At 47.7% G+C, this 18,388-nt stretch overlaps 1 protein-coding gene and 1 long non-coding RNA gene across 2 annotated transcripts in view; both read left to right on the top strand.

Moving 5' to 3' along the window:
* LOC144169287 (peroxisomal ATPase PEX1-like) overlaps nucleotides 1-18,388 on the top strand; it is a 156,216-nt gene that overhangs the window by 36,764 nt on the left and 101,064 nt on the right. The window contains exons 9-11 of the mRNA XM_077698364.1: nucleotides 5,084-5,254; nucleotides 11,866-12,020; nucleotides 14,928-15,102. Of these exons, the coding sequence (XP_077554490.1) occupies nucleotides 5,084-5,254; nucleotides 11,866-12,020; nucleotides 14,928-15,102 (501 nt within the window). The remainder of the gene's footprint in view (nucleotides 1-5,083; nucleotides 5,255-11,865; nucleotides 12,021-14,927; nucleotides 15,103-18,388) is intronic.
* Nucleotides 15,128-18,195, top strand: LOC144169288 (uncharacterized). The gene is made up of 4 exons (XR_013322416.1): nucleotides 15,128-15,847; nucleotides 15,924-16,099; nucleotides 16,443-16,550; nucleotides 17,658-18,195. It is a non-coding gene; the product is annotated as an uncharacterized LOC144169288 (long non-coding RNA).

Here is an 18,388-nt window from a genome sequence, read left to right as displayed (position 1 = left end):
TTCGGTCTTCCGGCATCGCGCGGCGAGATGGGGGCGGGGCATCGGGCCACTTTTGTTTGCTCATTGCGCCGCTTCTATTGCATGTATTGCGAAAATATTTCGTACACATGAACTATTCAATGTGTACTTGCTGCTAGTCAACTTTTCTTTTAATTCTAAAACCGCTTCACCTTCCCTTTAAGGACTGTTTGAATATAAGGTACAGAAATTTACTAGAGATATGTATAGTACCTTTAAGTAATTTTGCATTGATGTCATCGCAGCCTGCTGATGATGATATTTTAAGAGAGCGGATTAAGTTGGTTATGCCATCCAGGGTTATTTGTATTTCAGGCATTGTTTTGGGGGAGAAGTTGGGCAAGGGTTCTATAGGGCAAGAATTAAAATCATGGAAGACCGATGTAAAGAATTCGTTTAGGGCTGCTGCGGAATCACTGACGCCTATGGGTTCCTCACTTGCATCGACAAGGTTTATCTGGTTAGTTTGTGGTTTGGTGGAAATGGTGCGCCAGAATTTATTTGGGTTTGTGCGGAGTATTGAAATCAAGTCAACTTGGAAATATTTGTCTTTGGCGTCATTTAAAGCTTTGATGTATTCAACCTCACAGAGGCGGTGTCGCTCCCATGCTTCTGGACTGTTTTTGCTTTTTGCGGTTCTATACAGGCGCTTTTTCCGGTTTAGCAGTGATTTTAAGTGTTTGTTGAACCATGGGTTATTCGAGTCTGATTTTACAGTGATTGTAGGTATATATTTCTTTTTTAAGCTGAGCAACATGTTTTTATAGAGTTCCCAGTTGGTGTTTACTGAACGAGCCTCGTACGACTTTTCAAAATTTTCATAGTAGTGAGTAAGTTCTTTATTGATTAATTCAAAGTTTCCTCTATTATAGTCTGTGATTAATTTCTTCGTAGGTGACCGTCTTTTTATTGGCATAGAGAGGGCTACATGAAGAAGGTTGTGATCGCTAAGTCCGGGCAGTACTGTTACACTTGATACATCATCAGGGCAGTTGGTGAGCAAAAGATCAAGTACGTTGTCACCTCTAGTAGGCGTCGTTATTGTTTGGTGAAGGTTAAAGTCTAGTACCAAGTCTAGAAACTGTTTGGGTTCATTCGAGGGCGACTGATTAGCCACGAGAAAGGACCAATTGATGTGAGGGTAGTTGAAGTCTCCAAAAAGGAAAATTGGCGCTTCGGGGAATTTATCTTTGACGTTTGTGAGGGAGTTGCGAAGGTGGTCACAAAAAAGTGGATTACTGTCTGGTGGTCGATAACAAACGCCGAACACTAATTTAACCGATGAATTGTGCACACACACCCATGTGAGCTCAAGGTTGTCATCGCGGCTGACGAGTGAGGATGACAGGCTACTTTTAATTTCTACGAGAACGCCACCTCCTCTCTTGTCTTTTCTATCATGGCGGTATAGTGTGTAATTTAGGTTCAAGGACAAAACTTCACAATCTTTAATGTCATTCAGCCATGTCTCGGTGAGAAGAATTATGTCGGAGTCAATGTCTGTGATAAAACTGTGTAACTGATCTCATTTCGGGACTACACTTCTAATGTTGGTGAAAGCAATGTTGATATCTACAGAAGAGGATGGACGGTTGTTTGAATGAACTTGGTGGTTTGCTCTGCGTCAGTTACCACATGCTTCGGCACTGAGATGATGCTGAGGGGGGAACGGCGCAAACGAGGGAAGCTTTCGCACTCTAAAACGGTATCGGTTGCCGCGTCGTAAGAATAAGATTTACTTCCTACGTGCAGTTTATCAGCGGAGAGTTTGAAGGCACATTTTTGAGGTCGTATGAATTGTATTAATTTGGAGCGCGCGTATCGAGTAGCGGGAGCGAAATCTTCTCGGATGGCGTAATCAGTTCCCTTCAGTTGGCGGCCGCAAGCAAGGATATTTTCTTCAGTCTTGAAGTGGTTTAACTTTACAATTATGGGTCTTTTTTTGTTGTTACTAAATTTGCCTAAGCGGTGGGCACGTTCGGTAGCGTTGTCGTGCAATTGCAGCTTCAAGGTGGCAGAGCAAAATTCGACTATTTTTTTTTCAGCTTCCTGCCACGTCTCTTTTTCTGCGTCATCGATACCCAGGAACAGAAGATTGTTCCTCCGCATTCGGTTGTTGGTATCTGTGTGAGCCGCTTGAAGGACCGCGATTTCACGTTTGATTGCATTTGCCTCGTGCACAACTGGGTCGGGATTATTTTTCGGTTGCGTGATTTCCAGTGCGGCAAGCCTGTTAGTGATATCTGTGATCGTTTTTTCTTGTGATAACTGTGTGGTCTTCAGATATTTTAGCTCAGTTTGAATAGCATTTTGGCATTCTTGAAGTTTACTTATGGCAGCCAGAATTTCTGTGGTAGGACCAGGGTTTAGCTCAACGTCACCGGACAGAATCAGCAACAAGTGACACAGTAAGTCAAATGCAATGGCATCTATACACACGCGAATAGCACGGCGCCAGTCTGGGTCATAGGGGCACGACACCGCAACAAGAAAGGGGTTATCACTTCAGTACTGTGTTGAATAGCGGAGGTAACTAACCTGCGTCAAAAGATGCAAAGGCATGACTGCCGGTCCTGCGGTGTCGTGCCCCGTCTGCTTCCGGTGCGGAGGCTCCTTAAGTAGGCATGGATGTCCAGAGCCGGTAATTGCTCGGGGGAGCAGGAAGGGGCAACCGGTCGCGGCGGGCAGAAGCTCGTGTAGGGTAGGTCGCGCGCTCGAATGATCGGCCAGGGTGTGGAAGGTTGCTTCGCCGCAGCTGGTAAGGTTTAGGCGACCGTCACGGAGAAACAGCGAAGTCGACGCCTCGTTGGCGAAGTTGACGTCTCGGGGAAACGGGAAGAATCCGAGCAGTACGACCTGCGTCAAAAGATGCAAAGGCATGACTGCCGGTCCTGCGGTGTCGTGCCCCGACACCGCACGGGCAGAAGCCGTGGCAACGGCTTCTGCCCGTGAGTGCACTGCCATCGGCGATCCGCATCCTGGAGGACTCCAACATACTCCCGGGCCTTGAATCACTGTGATCGTGTTGAGACGGCCTGGCCTACGTCGAAGCATTGCTTCATAGGTAGCCGAATCGCCTCAGTCAGCGGTGCATCATCCGGCCTGGTCGGTGAATATTGTGGGACTTTGTTTCTCATATGCATCGAACTGTTTTTTTTTTTTTTTTAGTTAACTGCTCTACCTCGTAATATTCATTGTTAACGCTCCTTGATTGTACGTTTTGTCTTTGAACTGTCCCTCGCGTTTGTATTCGCTCTAAGTTATCTCTCGTCAGCGTTTCATGTCCTCTTGCTTGTATAGTATTTTGCTTGTTCAAATATAAGTCTTTCTGTTGTTGTTTTGTTCGACTCTGTCTCATCCTTACCGCTGTTGTCGGCCGACGTCAAACGGCCACCCCCTTCGTCACCTGTGCCCTGTAGATTCGGTGCAGTTGTTTGCTCGCCTGAGCTAACTCCCCATATCTTCCTAACAGCACACCCCATTAAGGAAATGATGACAGCTGTAGTCTGTGTTTTTTTAGATACAATAAGCTCACGGAAAGCTGCGATTTACATACATTTCATGTGCTCAACCACTTACGAACTTTTTATTTGAGGAAAACATCTATAGATGCTTCTCGAATAAGCTCTCGCCGTTTACCACTTTTGTGGTGTCACGAATCGTAGCACCCGAAAACGTATGGGGTGTCGTCCCCTGTTTTCACGTTTCTGGCATTTCCTGCCTAATTAAACAACTGCTAGTTGCAAGAATGGCGTTTTTAGATTCTCAGCACTGTAATCCATCGATACAGGCCAACTTGTTTCCACTCTTCAGTGTCCCTTTAACTACTGCTTCGCGCAGCGCCCTAAAAGCCTACCTGTCACAAGGCACGAATGAAATGATCGCCAGCTGCTGCATTTTGATATCGGCCACAGATTGCTCAACTCTCGGCGAACGTTTCCACTTTGGCCGTTCGGCCACTCGCCGATGGATGTTGCTAGCCCCCAGCTAACAGTGCACTCACTGCTACGCCGCTACGGTACCACCGTATCTCAATCGTCATCTGTGTGAACCTCACGATTTCTTCGGGACCATTATTTGGCTTTTGTGTTGAACAACTCTGCCGTGGGCAAGGTGCGGGCGCATCTGTGTTTATATCTGTACTCTCAGGCAACTGTGCGGCGGCGTAGGCATTGCGTCGTGCCGCTTCCTTTCGCAACTGCGACTCGATTCTTTGGTAGTGATGCGAAGTCCTCTAGTGCAAGTAGAGCGTCACCGCACAATGTCACTGCTGTAATCCGTGCCTGTTGATAGCATGGCCGAGAATTGGGTGGTAACGGCGCAGACGGCGGACGCTGGGGCCTGTTCTTTTTTCCTGCGAGATGCGGACGCGACGCATGTGCAGGCGTGGTGGGCACTGTCGTGGTGGGCATTGTCATGGCGGTTTTCAGTGTTGCCAAGAGAAGAAATCGCCCGCTAAACTTTTATGTGAATACCATCTGTACCACCCGTATGTCATGCTGCCTGTTGGCAGGGAGGAGGGGTAGGGAAGGGCTTACAAAAAAAGGAATGAAGTCTGCATTGCACAATTTTAATGCAGTGCGCCAAGAATCGTATTACCAGAAAGATTCCAACCGATCCACCTTGTGAACATGGTCAATGTGCCTTTCTATCTTTCTTTTCTTAAACGGAACACTTCATTCAGTGAAAAAAAAAAATATTTTCTTTAAAATAGGATTTTTCATTCAATAAAGCAACGGTGAAACAGTGATTCAGTGAAACAAAAAAATCTTTTCTTTAAAATAGGACACCTTGTTCAATAAAGCAAGAAATATGTGATTGCTGCAATGGCTATGACCGCTTCAATACAAAAATTTCTGCTAGTTCAGCTGCAGACCGTGGAGGGCTGAAAAAAATGATGAGTAATTTTACTGTGTTACTTAGTAAGCATTTTTTTCTTTACTTACTCGCTGTCTCTACTCTGTTGAAACCCAAATTGATGGCTGGGTTACAAATGCAATCTGCTTGGAAGCGGTTGGTGTTCTCGAGGAGTGGCTTTGTCAACTGCCTTGTTCTGCCCGTGCAGGTAGGCATGCCGACAAGGTAGCGAAGGTGTGGGAGGGCCTGGTCTCTGAGTGCTGCTTCAGGCAGCCCGCAGTGCTGGTGTTTGACGACTTGGACATGCTGGCCGGGTCCATGGTGTCGCCTGAGCAGGAGAAGAGCCCCGACGCCCTCTACTCCAACAGAATGGCCAACGGTGAGGCTTTGGTCTAACCTCCGTTTTTCCTTCAATACTGTCGGGGTTGCAAAACTGTCCCTTGTGTGGAACCTGGGATGATACGGAGTGTCTGGCAAGTGGGTCAAAGTTCAGCAATATTTGACGCAGGGTAACTGAAGTTTAATGAGCCAGTGAAACGGAACCTGTCATGCCTGATGCTACATGTACTGCTGGAGCAGGATGGAGCAATCCACTGCAAAGCAAGGTGATTTGAAATGACGAGTAAAACATGGATAATTCCACTTGGGGCTAAAGAAAAATGTCTCTCAACCAACCAGTAGTATTCATTATTACTTGTCCAACGTATTGTTCAACCATTTGGACCTAAGGATTTGTCGATTTTGTGTGTGTGTGTGTGCGTGCGTGCGTGCGTGCGTGCGTGCGTGCGAGAGAGAGAGATAGATAGAGAGAGAGATAGATAGAGAGAGAGAGAGAGAGAGAGAGAGAGAGAGAGAGAGAGAGAGAGAGAGAGAGAGAGAGAGAGAGAGAGAGAGAGAGAGAGAGAGAGAGAGAGAGAGAGAGAGAGAGAGAGAGAGAGAGAGAGAGAGAGAGAGAGAGAGAGAGAGAGAGAATGAAGGAATGAATGAATGAATGAATGAATGAATGAATGAATGAATAAACAAGCATGCATTCCCAGGATAGTAAGCACAGTGTTTGTTATTCTTGGTCAATCCTGCATGGTTATGGCATTGGTATGTGGTGGGGTGGTTTGGGTACGGAGTGTAATGGGGTGGTTGGGTACGGCCAGAGTCATTTGAGTGTCGGTCAGCCCAGGCTGGAGGGGAAGAGCTGGTGCACTTCACAGTCACTGATAAAGTGTCTTTCATTCGTCCTGCTTGGGTGCATCCCTCGAGCTCCGTGCTCTTGTGCGCTGAAGAGAGAGAGAGAGAGAGAGAGAGAGAAATCTTTAATGAAGTCTGGCGATGTTAGCTGGGCTAAAATGCCTAACTTGCTACGCCAGTTGATGACGTGATGAAGATGATGGCGATGATGTTCAAGAAGTTGATGCGTACAGATAGGGCGAGTTATTCACAGCGACTGGTCTAGACCTGTGTGTTGCAGGTACTCTATCAGAGCTTTGGTAGCCGGTAAAGTACGTGTCTCTTGTTTGTCCTGCCCGCATGCTGAAGTGTCTCTCGTTTGTCCTGCATGGGTGCATCCCTCGAGCTCCCTGCTCTCGCGTGCTGAAGCCATCTTACAGGGCCCAAGCAAACCCTGCCATCATTGTCTAAGAGCCGTGCGGATAATAGCCGCACCATCGTCTTGGATCGCGTCAGGCGCATCGTCTGCGGACTTCATACAGAGTGGGGATTACAAGTTTCCTCAATTCCAAAACATGCACACTCTATCATAGTGTGTGTGCGCAGTGCGCACGCGAGAAGGGGTGGGGCTACCGAAGGCTTTTCACCTGCTTTGTGAGCAGCATAGCTTCTTGTCACCCTGGAAGATAGAAATGGTGTGCGCTGCCCATAGAGGAACCACTGAAAGCCATCTCGTGGCTGGTTTCTGTCCCCATTTGAGAGAGTGCATTGCAAGTTGTTCGCTGATTTCCCACACGCCCAGATGCAGTGAGTGAGTTTCGATGAATGAGGTTTCATGGTTTTTGGGCCAAAGTTAGTCATTTCTGCGGTGACAATGTCTAAAAAGAACCTGTTCTTTATCAGAGCAGTTACTTCTGCTGTGCCACCATGAGGTGGGGGCTTCCCACAAGCACCATAGTGCTTGGGTACGAACTAGTACTTACTCTAAAGACTTAAGTAAAATGCATTTCGTGCTTATTGTGAATGAAACTGCACAACAGGCTTTTTTTTGAGGAGTTCCTCTGTACGCCTTGAGCACTGCCTGTAGGGGCGTCACTGAAATCCCCTTAGCGGCCCATTTCGAAAGCAGCCGCGGGAGTTTCTGCCCGCTCCTCAGTGTGGCCGCTGGTTTTGCGGCACGTTCATGACTGAGCTTTATCGTTTGGATGCGTTGAAAATACATATTTATGTAAAGCAGTCACTCTGTTCACAAATGAAGTATATTTACAAGAGTAAAAATTTCTGACGCGGTCTTAGTGTGGTACATTCGGTCTTTATAATCTCCAGGTGTGGGTCACGGGCAAGCTTCGCGAAACGGGCTCATGCATGGAGCTGATTGTAATTCCACTGCCCTGAAATTCACTAACCATGTCTCCAAGCAGCGTTTCCTCAGTTGGTCGTGCTACGGCTATACACTACGATGTAAATCAGTTTTGCGTACTTACATAATCTAGTGGAGCACTCATGCCTGACAGCACGATGCCAGTTACGCGTGCCTCGGACATTCATCAATACTGTGGACAAGGCAATGTGGCATAAAGTTCACAAACATTGTACGAAAGAAGTACGATGGATAATGCAAAAATTGTACTAAAAAATCAGCACACGACAAAAGATTTAATGCTGGGTCGTCTTGTCGCGACGCGAGTGCTCACAAACATTCATAAAAACCGCTCACCACCCATCGAATCGCATAAACCATTCCGAAGCAGTTTACCCCCCCCCCCCCCCACGCACGCACATCTGCATACCTTCATTCATTTTCCGTGCTGACAGCCATCGACTGGAACGGCCTCCCCGAAAACATCATTGCTCTCACGAATCCGGCGCGCTTCAAAGCGGCCATTGAAGAATATTTGTACTAATTTTGCCATGTTTTTCACTCTGTATTGTGCACTCTTTTTTAAGCATTTGTACCGAAACCTTTCGTACTTATATTTTGTAACCTTGTAAACTTGCTTACTTGTAACCTGTACCTATACTTGTAACCTTTTGTTTTCATCCACCCCTCATGTAAAACCCCGCCCACTGGGGTCTTTGAGGTATTTGTAAATAAAATAAAATAAAAATAAAATGTGCTACCGTATAATGCGGAATATAGGTTGAGGTGGAATATAGGTCGACCCCCTTACCTTGTAGCCGAAAAATGCAAAAAAAAATTAGGTACCAACCATTGTTTTATTGAGACTATAACTTGTTTCGTCTGATTACTCATTTAAAACTGTCTGAAGTATCGTCGGACGACTGCTTCTGGCTCGCTGTCGCAAACACAGCAAGTCGTCCTCGGTGCAGTCGCAAGACCAAGACCAACACTCTCAAGACCATGTCATCGTGAAGCGAGCGCAAAGCATGGGACACTCGTGTGCAGGCCGTAGCGACAGCCAGTCTGTGCAGGAGGTCAGCAAACATCTTGGGGTATCCATTTGTAGAGACATCGCACGACGCTAGCGGACAAAATTTTCCCCTTTGTACAGCAGCACAGGTGCACAGAGCAGCGCCCATGAAGCGAGGTCTTCCGAGCGTTGCATACCGAGAGCTGCCCCTTTAGCTAACGCCGCTAGCAGCACTTCTTTTGGCGATACCGAACTGGTGCAAGGCGGACACGTCATTGACCTCGGAAAACCCCCAACTTTTCTTTTAAATGCTGCTGTGAACTGGCACCAAGTGCCTAAACTCATTTTGAGCAAGAAGAAAATAGCACACACACATTCGCCGACAGCGAGAGAAGCAACAAAACAAAGATGGCGTCGCGTCCGATTGATGGTGGTGGCGATGGTGCCTTTGGGGTTTGGATGGGCTCGATGGGCTGCCCGGTCGCCAGATGACAACTGCCAAATGGCTGCAATATAGGTCGAGGGGTGGCTTTTCGGCAAATTTTTCTGTAAAAAATCTCGACCTATATTCCGCATCACACGGTACATATCTCCGCCGCAAGCAGCACGGAGACAGGCTTACAGAGTAATCCGCATCCGCAACTACACGCTCCTTCGAAACATCGTCATATGACACAGGGAGCCTGCAGAATCTAGCACAAACTGAAATCACAGGGCATTATCAGATACCACGCTGTTCCAACTACAGTCAAACTCCGCTACAACGAACTCCGCTACAACGAAATTCCCACTTCAACGAAGGTTTTTCGATTCCCCGCCCGCATCCCATAGGCCCCAATGTATTAAAACTCCCTTCACAACGAACCACTTTTTTTATTGTTCTCCCGGTTCAACGAAATTTTCCCGGGACGCAAGTCACTCGATCTGCAACGGACTGAACCGCTCTAACTAATTTTGATAAGTTCTAACAATGTAAATTATATATGTAGTAGCAACATTTTCTCCGAACATCCGGACATCGAGAAGCTGCCGCTTCTCGATGTCTGCTTCTCGCCCTTTCTCGCGCTCGCCCGGCACCCGTCGGCGGGGCCCGCCGGCGAGAGCACTGACCTTGCTGCTCACGTGACCGGGGCCCCCTGAATGGATAGCCGTTTGCGCAAAGCGGCGCCTTAGAGTTAGCTCGGTACCCCTGCACGCTTCGCTTCGTCAGCTACGACCTGTGCTTTTTTTTTCTCGGTCTCGTCTGCGGTTGCCAGGGCCTATGGCGGCGCCACAGAGCAAGAAACGGAAGCTTCTTTCGCTCGAGGTAAAGGCGGAAATCATCGCCCTGCTTTTGCGCGGATCTCCACGAGTACGACGTGCATATTACAACGCTGGTCTAAGCGCCGCGAGACGCATTGTGACCGCAAATTACGATATAAACTCTGTGCTATAAAAAGGGTGCTATTTTTGGCGGAGCGAGCTCCAAGCAAGTTGGCAACATTGGGGCGAAAAGGTAGGTGGGAGATTTCACGACGCCAGTTAGACGCCTGCCCTGTTTTCTTTATTTACTGATTTTTCCGCGACAACGAAATTCTCGCTACAACGAAATTTTTCGCGATCCCCGTGAATTTCGTTGTAGCGGAGTTTGACTGTACACCTTTTCTTGCTTGGGAACTCCTACCCTGTATATCTCAAAAAATGCATCCATGAAGTGATCAGCTGTTCGTTTAAGCTGACAAACAAGAGGAAAGTGAATGCACAGCTTGTGTGTCCGATTACTAAAACATCAATTCCTTGATTTCGCTCTGCGTACACAACAATAGTTAAGCGTCCCCTTCCCCTCCCCCCATGTCTCGCAGAACAGCAGTGCATTTCGCATCTTAGTTGCTCTGGGGAATTCTATCTGGCTTAGGTTTGGACCCTCTAGCCTTTCCGAAGCTTCACTGGGTTTTTTTCATTCCCGTACGAGCTGTTATATTTCTTCCGGACTTGCAAACCATTTATTTTTTCGTGGTTTCCGTATCTTTGCTTGGTTTTTGCTATAAGGCTTGAGCGGGCACATATTTAATGACGCACGGCCTTGGAATATACCTAAGATATTCGCGTGGGTTATATTCCATAAAAGGTGCAATTATTGTCAGGTACTGGGTAATCACATCCCCAAACCATGCTTTTTTCTACAACGTATATATTCGAAACAAAGCTGAATTCCATGTCTGCGCTCCGAAATGAAACCAACCTTTTGCTGTGCCAGTATCAGGTCTAAAAGAGGCGACAATAGAATTCACTTGTGCCTAACGTATTTGGAGGTGGCAGTGGTAATATGCTGCTGCCGTCGCCGACACCCGTAAGAGCGTCCAAGAAGCACCCGGAACCGCATCCCTGGGTAGCTCTTTGTGTTCGAACACTCTACCAAAACGCAGCTATTTTTTCAAGTGCCCAAAATTTACTATTTGCTTACAGACGTGACCATAACAAGTTTTTTTAGTGCGCAGAAAGGCAAAGAGAAGTGAAGGAGAACCAAAACACTGCATGCGTTCCTATCAGCCACGCAGCGCTTGTCCTGTAAATGCCACAAAGAGGCGGCAGCAGGCGGCGCAGCGATCGCAAAGCTCGAGGCATATATTGCTGCATGCTGAGCTAGTTGCAGACCTGCTTCCTGTCTGTAGAGACTGTTCCTTTTGTGTCATCAATGCTGCAAAAAATCGTCATTGATAAAAGAAATGATGCAGCCTGGAACTAGCAAGGTAAAAGGGATACAAAAATGTCACATGTCACTTGGCATGCCTGACTGTCCCGAGGCAGGTGCAGTGCATAGCTTCTGTTCTAGGGTACCGAATTCGGTGTTAGGATTGAAGAATTTTTATTTCTCACGGGGCTATCTGATCTTCTTGATTCTCTCCTGCCAGATTTTTGTCGTTCTGTGCCTTCTTTCACGACAGTTACATCAAAAAAAGATTGCTGACGACTACTACGACACTTCTTATGCAAAATTCAGGCATGGCTGTTTAGGTGATTCAGTTTTGAGTTTAACAGAGGCAAAGTATTTGATAGAGACATGTGAGTATGTGCAACACAGACCATTCTTTTTGTATTACGACAGAAAATTTTGGGTAGCGTGGCTGGCATGGACAATATGTTGTTTGGCACATTGCAAACTGAGTGTAACTGCCTCGCTAATGGGAAGACGGGGGGATAGGGCCCAAGGATGATGCGCAAGTGCGGTTCACAGCAGTCGCCGCAAACAGGGCTGCACTCGCGCAGCACCGTGTTTCCTCGTTTGCCACTCTCATCCTCTCCTTTCCTCGTCGCGCATTCTTCGCTGTCATTCGCTCTTACTTGTCTTCCCCTAGACAATACATAGTTCAGTTGGTTACGCCTACGCTCACCAGCGGGAATGGCCGCTTCAGAGCTGCACTCACAAGCAATAGTGTACCGCGCTTATCACCTCTTGTTTTTTCATCGTTGCCTGCAGTGTTCCTCAAGGTGCTCCGTGGCTTGCGAGAAACTTGCTCCCGAGTGGCTGTCATCGTCACCGGCCGATCGAGGGAGGCCTTCAACACCCGACTCACGGCTGGCCACGGGCAGCACGTCTTCTACGAAGCACTCGCCATCCCACCCCCCAATGCAGTACGTTGACAGGGCGCTATATCACCCGGTTTATTCACTCTGTGAGAGGAGGGGGGTGGTTCGTTTGCTACCGTGAACGCTAGCCATGCATGGGGCAAATGAGCAGAGCATCTGACTGGAAGAGAGCAGGTGCCCTTACAGGAACTATAGCTGGCTATTTCGCCATGAATTATACCTTCTGACTTGTTTATTTGGGTTTTTAAGTGCAGAGCACTTTACAAGGGCTCAAGGACACATACCAGGGCTTGCCTTGTCATCGTAGCTCGCTCGCTGGACCCAAGTAGAGCCCCACAGCGTTCCGTCGTAGCGGCTGTCGTCGTGGCGTAACCCAGAGGCTTCGAAAGCAAAGTGGTTTATATAGTCATAACTGTTCGAAACTCGTGAAACGCTGCCGCTTGTCATACATCTCCCCGTTGTTTGGCGCAAAGAAAACTGTAGGTACATCTTAGGTGAAATATACGTAACTAACCGGCAGCGCCCACGTTCGTTTAGTTACGAACGTTTGTTGGGTTGGTTTTTGCGATAGTAAGCGAAAAAATGTGGCAGTGCAACTCTGGCACATGTGGAAGGAAAAGCAAGTACAAAAAGAACACAACTCCCACTGGCGCAGTTTCCGGCAGGGGGCGCGCGAGCACTGCAAAGGCGGGAAGTTTGAATTGCATTGGGTGGTAGAAGGGAGTGAATAACGGCGCTACAGCCCATTATGGCAAATCACTGCCCTGCACTTCCGACAGCTTTCACATTGAGTGGAACGGTTTAACTTTTGTTACCAGCAACTGGCTGCATCTGGCTACCTTATCTTGTGTTAAGCGAAGCACGGGTTCACTCCTTTTGTATGCTGCACTGGGAATCTTGCTTCGATAAGGAAAGGGGGCTGCATTTTGGTAACTTTGGGATCCCAGATTGTTCTCGTTTAATCTAAAAATGTTCTCGATCTAAATCGACGTTCCTAGTAATGAGAGCACTGTAGATAAATGCGCACAGAAAAAATGTTTTGGCATTAATTTTGCCAACGCTTGTCTGTGCACATTACTTGGCTGACTGCTTCTCGACTTCATGTATCGTTTAATTGAGTTCTTTGTGGACCATAAGTTTGCTCCAATAAACTTTACTCCCTCAAGAACCCTACATTGTCCTTGACCAAGTGGCAAAATATAAAAGCTGAGCTTAGAGATCCCAGATCTGACAAAAGGCAAAATGAGAGTTTAGATTGCTGCAAGCAAATATTTTTTTGCCACCCCTCCTTGCTTATTTGATGTAGTGAGGAAAGTAGGGTGTTCGGTGAATGGCAGTGCCTGCAAGCATACTGTTCTTTGTGACAACCGATATTTATGGAGTACACATTCCCCATCCCAAATGGAAAGGTATCACTCAAAACATCTTGAACCAAAAAATTAAAGCCGTTCCACTCAACGTGAACGCTGTCAGAAGTGCAGAGCAGTAATTCGCCATAGTGGGCTGTGGCACCATTATTCGCTCACTGCTACCACCCAATGCAGTTCAAATTTCCCGCCTTCACAGTGCCCACGCACCCCCAGCCGGAAACTGTGCCAGCGGGAGTTCTGTTCTTTTTGTGCTTGCTTTTCCTCCCGCACATGCCGGCAATGCACTGCCCTTCTTTTTCGCTCACTATCGTAAAAACCAACCCAATGGGCATTCCCAACTAAATGAACGCGGGCGCTGCCGGTTCATTAAGTATATTTCACCTAAAATATACCTGCAGTCTTCTTTGCGCTAAACAACAAGGAGATGTATGACAAGTGCCAGCAGTTCACGAGTTTCGAAGGCGTATGACTATATAAACTGCTTGGCTTTCGAAGCCTCTGTGGGATATTGTGGCGACAGAACGCCGTGTGGCTCTACTTGGGACGAGCGAGCGAGCTGCGATGACAAGGCGAGCCCCTAAAGTGCTCTGCACCTAAAAGGTTTTCCTGATAGGGATGTAGAACTTCTGAAAGTGGAACTTTTAGGTCTTCCAGCCTTGCGTATGCTGTCAAAACGAATGCTCGCAACCATGGTAGTGAGCCATTTGGCAGTGTACTTTTGACTGTACGTCAGATTAAAAGACTTAAGAAACTTGTCCTCAGTTAGAATAATAATAAATTGCATTCTTCCCTTTTCTTTTATGTGGCCTTTGAATAGTGCTTTGAAACTGACGGAACTGCTGGTGTACGTACAGTATTGTGACGTTTAGACCCTACATGGCACAACCTTTCAGACTTCAGAAGGTTTAGTGCCAAATTTAAACTATTTCTGCCAGTTTCTTTAGCAATTCCTTGAGGTTACCCCGCTGCATAAAATGCTGGCTTTCATGTGAGCTAGAGGGCATACACTCCAGATAAAGTGGTTGACTCTCCTTTTAAAAAAAACTAGCAGTGGCTTAGCTCGGCTACGCCAGGATATACGTTGCGTGAGCTAAGGTTCAGCTGGTTATTCTTAGGTTTCCTGGTCGTCTAGGATTAGCTGATTATCATGCTTGCTGCTGCTTAAACGGTTTCCAATCCAATCCAATCCTGTCCAGTCCAGTCCAGTCACTGCTCCTCGTGCATGAGCAGCACGGCTCTCCAGGAGCCACGCGAAATGGCTATCAAGCGGCTCCGGCGCAGTGACAGACTTGGCTACTGCGCAGCGGAGCCGACAGCTGGGCACGCGCCAGCGCCAGTGCGTCTGCCGTGGCTATGACGTCACTCCTCTGGAATGCGCAGACTGGCGAATGTGGAGACCCAATTCTCTACACACCCGTACTACAATTGGATTGGATTTCCAATCCAATCCAATTTAATCTAATCCAATCTAGATGCAATCCAAATCCAATCCAATCTCATGCTCTTTGCGCTTGCGCAGTACCCAGTGCGCAGTTTCTCTGTACATTATCCTCCTAGAAAGGCTCCCTACTTCCCCTTCCAGGCTGATCGGGAGGAGATCCTCCGGTGCCTGGTGAAAGCAAGGCCTCAGTTTGGCAGGAGCAGCTTTGACTACAGCAAGGTGGCTCGTTCCACTGAAGGCTGCTATGCGCGGGACCTGGCTGCCATCTTGGACAGGGCGGCTCACCTGTTTTCCTGCGACGCTCTGGAGATGCCCGGTGAGCGGCCCTTTACCCTGTACACTCGCGCCTGGGACGGATATACAAGCTCCATTCGATTCAGACGCGATTCCCTGCAACGCCTGCAACGGTGCTGGATGCGCTGCACCAAAGCGCTCGATTCACCGCTGCACGAGTGGTTCCCTGCACCACATCGCTCGATTGCTCACGTTGCAGCTGCGATGTCGCTGCGGTACAGAGAATCGCTGCACCTGCTACGGAGGTGGTACAGCCATTCAGTGCTGAGGTTCCGTGCGCGCGCGCAGTGAGGTTGGTCAGTTGGCGAAGTTGCAGTCTCGCAGAAATGCTAGTGACAATCGGCGGAGTTTTAACGGAGCTTCACCCCGTTTTGCACGCGTGCGGGGCGACCTTAGTTGTTGACGGCCACGAGCTCTTCAAAGCAGCAGGTAAGGATCTGCGGAATGTCATGCCAGCCCGTGCGTAGCGTGGGACACGTTTAATGGAGGCGGCATTTTATTTCAGATGGCCGAGAAATACGGGTTAAATATGCTGAGGCGCCTGAACTGCCTGCCGTTTCGCCTCTTCACGAGGCTGGAGAGCGAGGTGATTTCGCCAGCGGCGAGAACGGAGATGTCGCCGCAGCTTTTGCCGACTTCGGAGCCGCAGCCTTTGCGTCTCCCTCGGGGAGTGCTCCGGTTCCTGACGGAGCACTGTGGAGCCGGCGAAGAACGTTGCGGCTGATTTGCCTCTACAAAGAGGCCAAAGCAAAGCCACGTGACTACAAGTGCGTTTTCTCTTAGTGCATGTTTTACGCGTGCAGGTAGGTGGTGGCCGCTGTAACACGTGTTTGTCTTGCGCAGAGGTACAAAAAAGACTTGTGGCGCAACATTGCGGAGCTGCCGAATGAGGAGTTCGGCACCACGTTCACCGAGCTCCAAATAAAAAACAAATGGAAGTCGCTGGAACGGGCTTACAAGAGAGTCGTATCGAAGTGCCGGCGGACAGGGGAGGAGGCAGCCAAGTGCGAGTTTGAAGAGTGCGTGTTTCTCGATTTTCGCAGTCCCCCTCTTTATACTCCTGTCTCGTGTTTTACGCTGCAAGAATGTGTGGTGGCCATTCTCTAAAATTATAAACATGCAAAACCTGGATCCGTTCAATTAGTGTGCCCGCACCATTTTGACGAGGGTGAACCTGCCGATGCTACTGGCAGTGTGCATGTCGCAATAATTGAAATCATATTTGTATTTCGAATTTTTTGACTAAAGCTAACCGTGCCCATTTATGTATACTAGCTCGCCAAATACTCCCTTATGGGGTGCAGCGCGAGTACTAGAAAATGTTTTGGTGTAATTTATGAGATCAGTAATAACTTCTCGCAGCGGACTGGCAGATGTGCTGGACAAGGAGCACGCCGTCCGCCCCAGAGTGCTGTACAAGCCTGGCCGGCGAATCACTGAAGAAAGCCATGAAGGCCCAGCTGCACAGTCGTAAGTGCAACAGAGTTTGTTTGCTCTCAGGAGATTAGAGAACGGCTCTAAACAGGTTCTAGGAAAGCTGGAAGGTTGAGCGTGTTCAGTTATAATCGTTATGATTGTTACTTCTCGCCTTCTCTTGCCCTTTCATCCCTAGAACTTGCCCCAGTGCGCACGCGCCAACTCAGTAATTCTATGAAACTACTTCACTCTCTTATCCATTCAACTTATCGCATGTTTGACATTACATAACTTCATTTGCCTCGCCATCCCTTACTAGAAACAATCACCATTTCAACATCAAACCAAACCACTGCAGAACTGTAGAACATTCAAATTTAGTTTTTTCCCCTTTAACTATTGAACACTGGAATTTATTCTCTGGTGACACCCGTTCCCTTTCGCTCGAAAGATTTATACTTGCCATTTCTGATTCGTCGTGATTGTGCTTTTGTTATATTGTGCCGCCGCTCTGTTTAATTGCTGTTCGAACTTATTCTGGTGTATGCTCACTCCTCCCATCAATAGGTATGCAAGCTGTTAGGATGAGGCTGTTGGTGTCCATGACGACGTCAAACCAGTAATGAGTTAGGTAAACACTCAACACGCAGTAGTGTTCTTGGGAAAGAACACTACTGCAAAAGTTGGAAAAGAGTAGGTAGGCAAATGTTGAGTCAAACTTTGGAATACTAAATAGTCAAGACAGCCGAGGTTGTACACTTGTTTGGGTTTGAGGAGAGAAATAACATAAAGACAAAATAAATCCTTCGCCAACTAAGCAACGGATATGAAAAAGCTTCAGTGGGAAAATTAAAACTGAAATTAAATAAAATCCAGGTATTGCACAGGATGTTTGTGCTAGGCAGCCTAGAGCAGTTGTCACAGGATGCTCGGCAGCAAAACCAGGTTAGTTCTAATGAGCATAAAGAAGAAACCAAAGCTGGTGAAATTGTTGGTGTAGGTACTCCTTTGAGGTGCGATCTTGTTAAAAACACATGCTGAAGATTGAAATTGTGCCATGTAGTGTCAAGAAATGAGCCCCTTTACATTTGTCTTGAAAGTAAGTGTAAAGCACTTCCGCTACTCTGTCTGCCCTGATGAGTTTTTTCCCTCGCACTGCAGGGAACCAGTGCAGGCTGCTGACTCGGAGGATGCAGGGGATCTGGCAGGTGCTGAGGTTGCAGTGCCTGCTGGTACACCTCCGCCCCCAAGAAAAAAAAGGGGGAAACACCTATAGACAGGCTGATTGAAAAAATCAGTGAAATGGAGCAAAAAAGAGAGGCACGGCACAACAGGCGCATGGACCTCCTGGAGCGCCTTGTTGTGGTATATGAGAAAAAATGTCAATAAACAAGACGTGTGGAGCAAATGTGCTTGTGTATTGCTCCTGTTTGCATGCCGCAGCTCCTGCTGCCCACAGAAATATTAACAGCAAAGGGAGGGACATAAAATAAACACAACATGCACATACAGTAAGCAATAAAAGTCCCTGCTGCACGCAAAAGTAAAACAGGAGGGAACATCAAATGCAAAGTATACAAAGTAAGCGCAGTATATACAAAGTAAGCAGAGATGTTTCAATTCTGCATTATGCTGTGTCCCTAGCTGTAACTTTGCACAGCGTGCACTTGTGATGGCAGTTCAACACTGGGTTTGTGCAGTGCTCTTTCTACGCTGCTCACAGGCATCCCTGGTTGGTTCGTTGGTCGAGATGGCATCATTGTGCCCATCCTCGCACTCTTCGTCACTGTCAAGGGCTGCGAAGTCGTCCATTTCATCTCTAGTGTTGCAACACAAGTTGTGGAGCACGCAAGCCCCCAGGATTATGCGGCATGACTGTTCAATAGAGTCCG

The sequence above is a fragment of the Haemaphysalis longicornis genome, unplaced genomic scaffold (genome assembly GCF_048455015.1).
Source record: "Haemaphysalis longicornis isolate Haplotype H1 unplaced genomic scaffold, Haemaphysalis longicornis Haplotype H1 scaffold_2, whole genome shotgun sequence".
NCBI classification, from domain to species: Eukaryota; Metazoa; Arthropoda; class Arachnida; order Ixodida; family Ixodidae; genus Haemaphysalis; species Haemaphysalis longicornis.
Note: the sequence above shows the minus strand (reverse complement) of the source record. Positions and strands in the feature narration are given on the sequence as shown.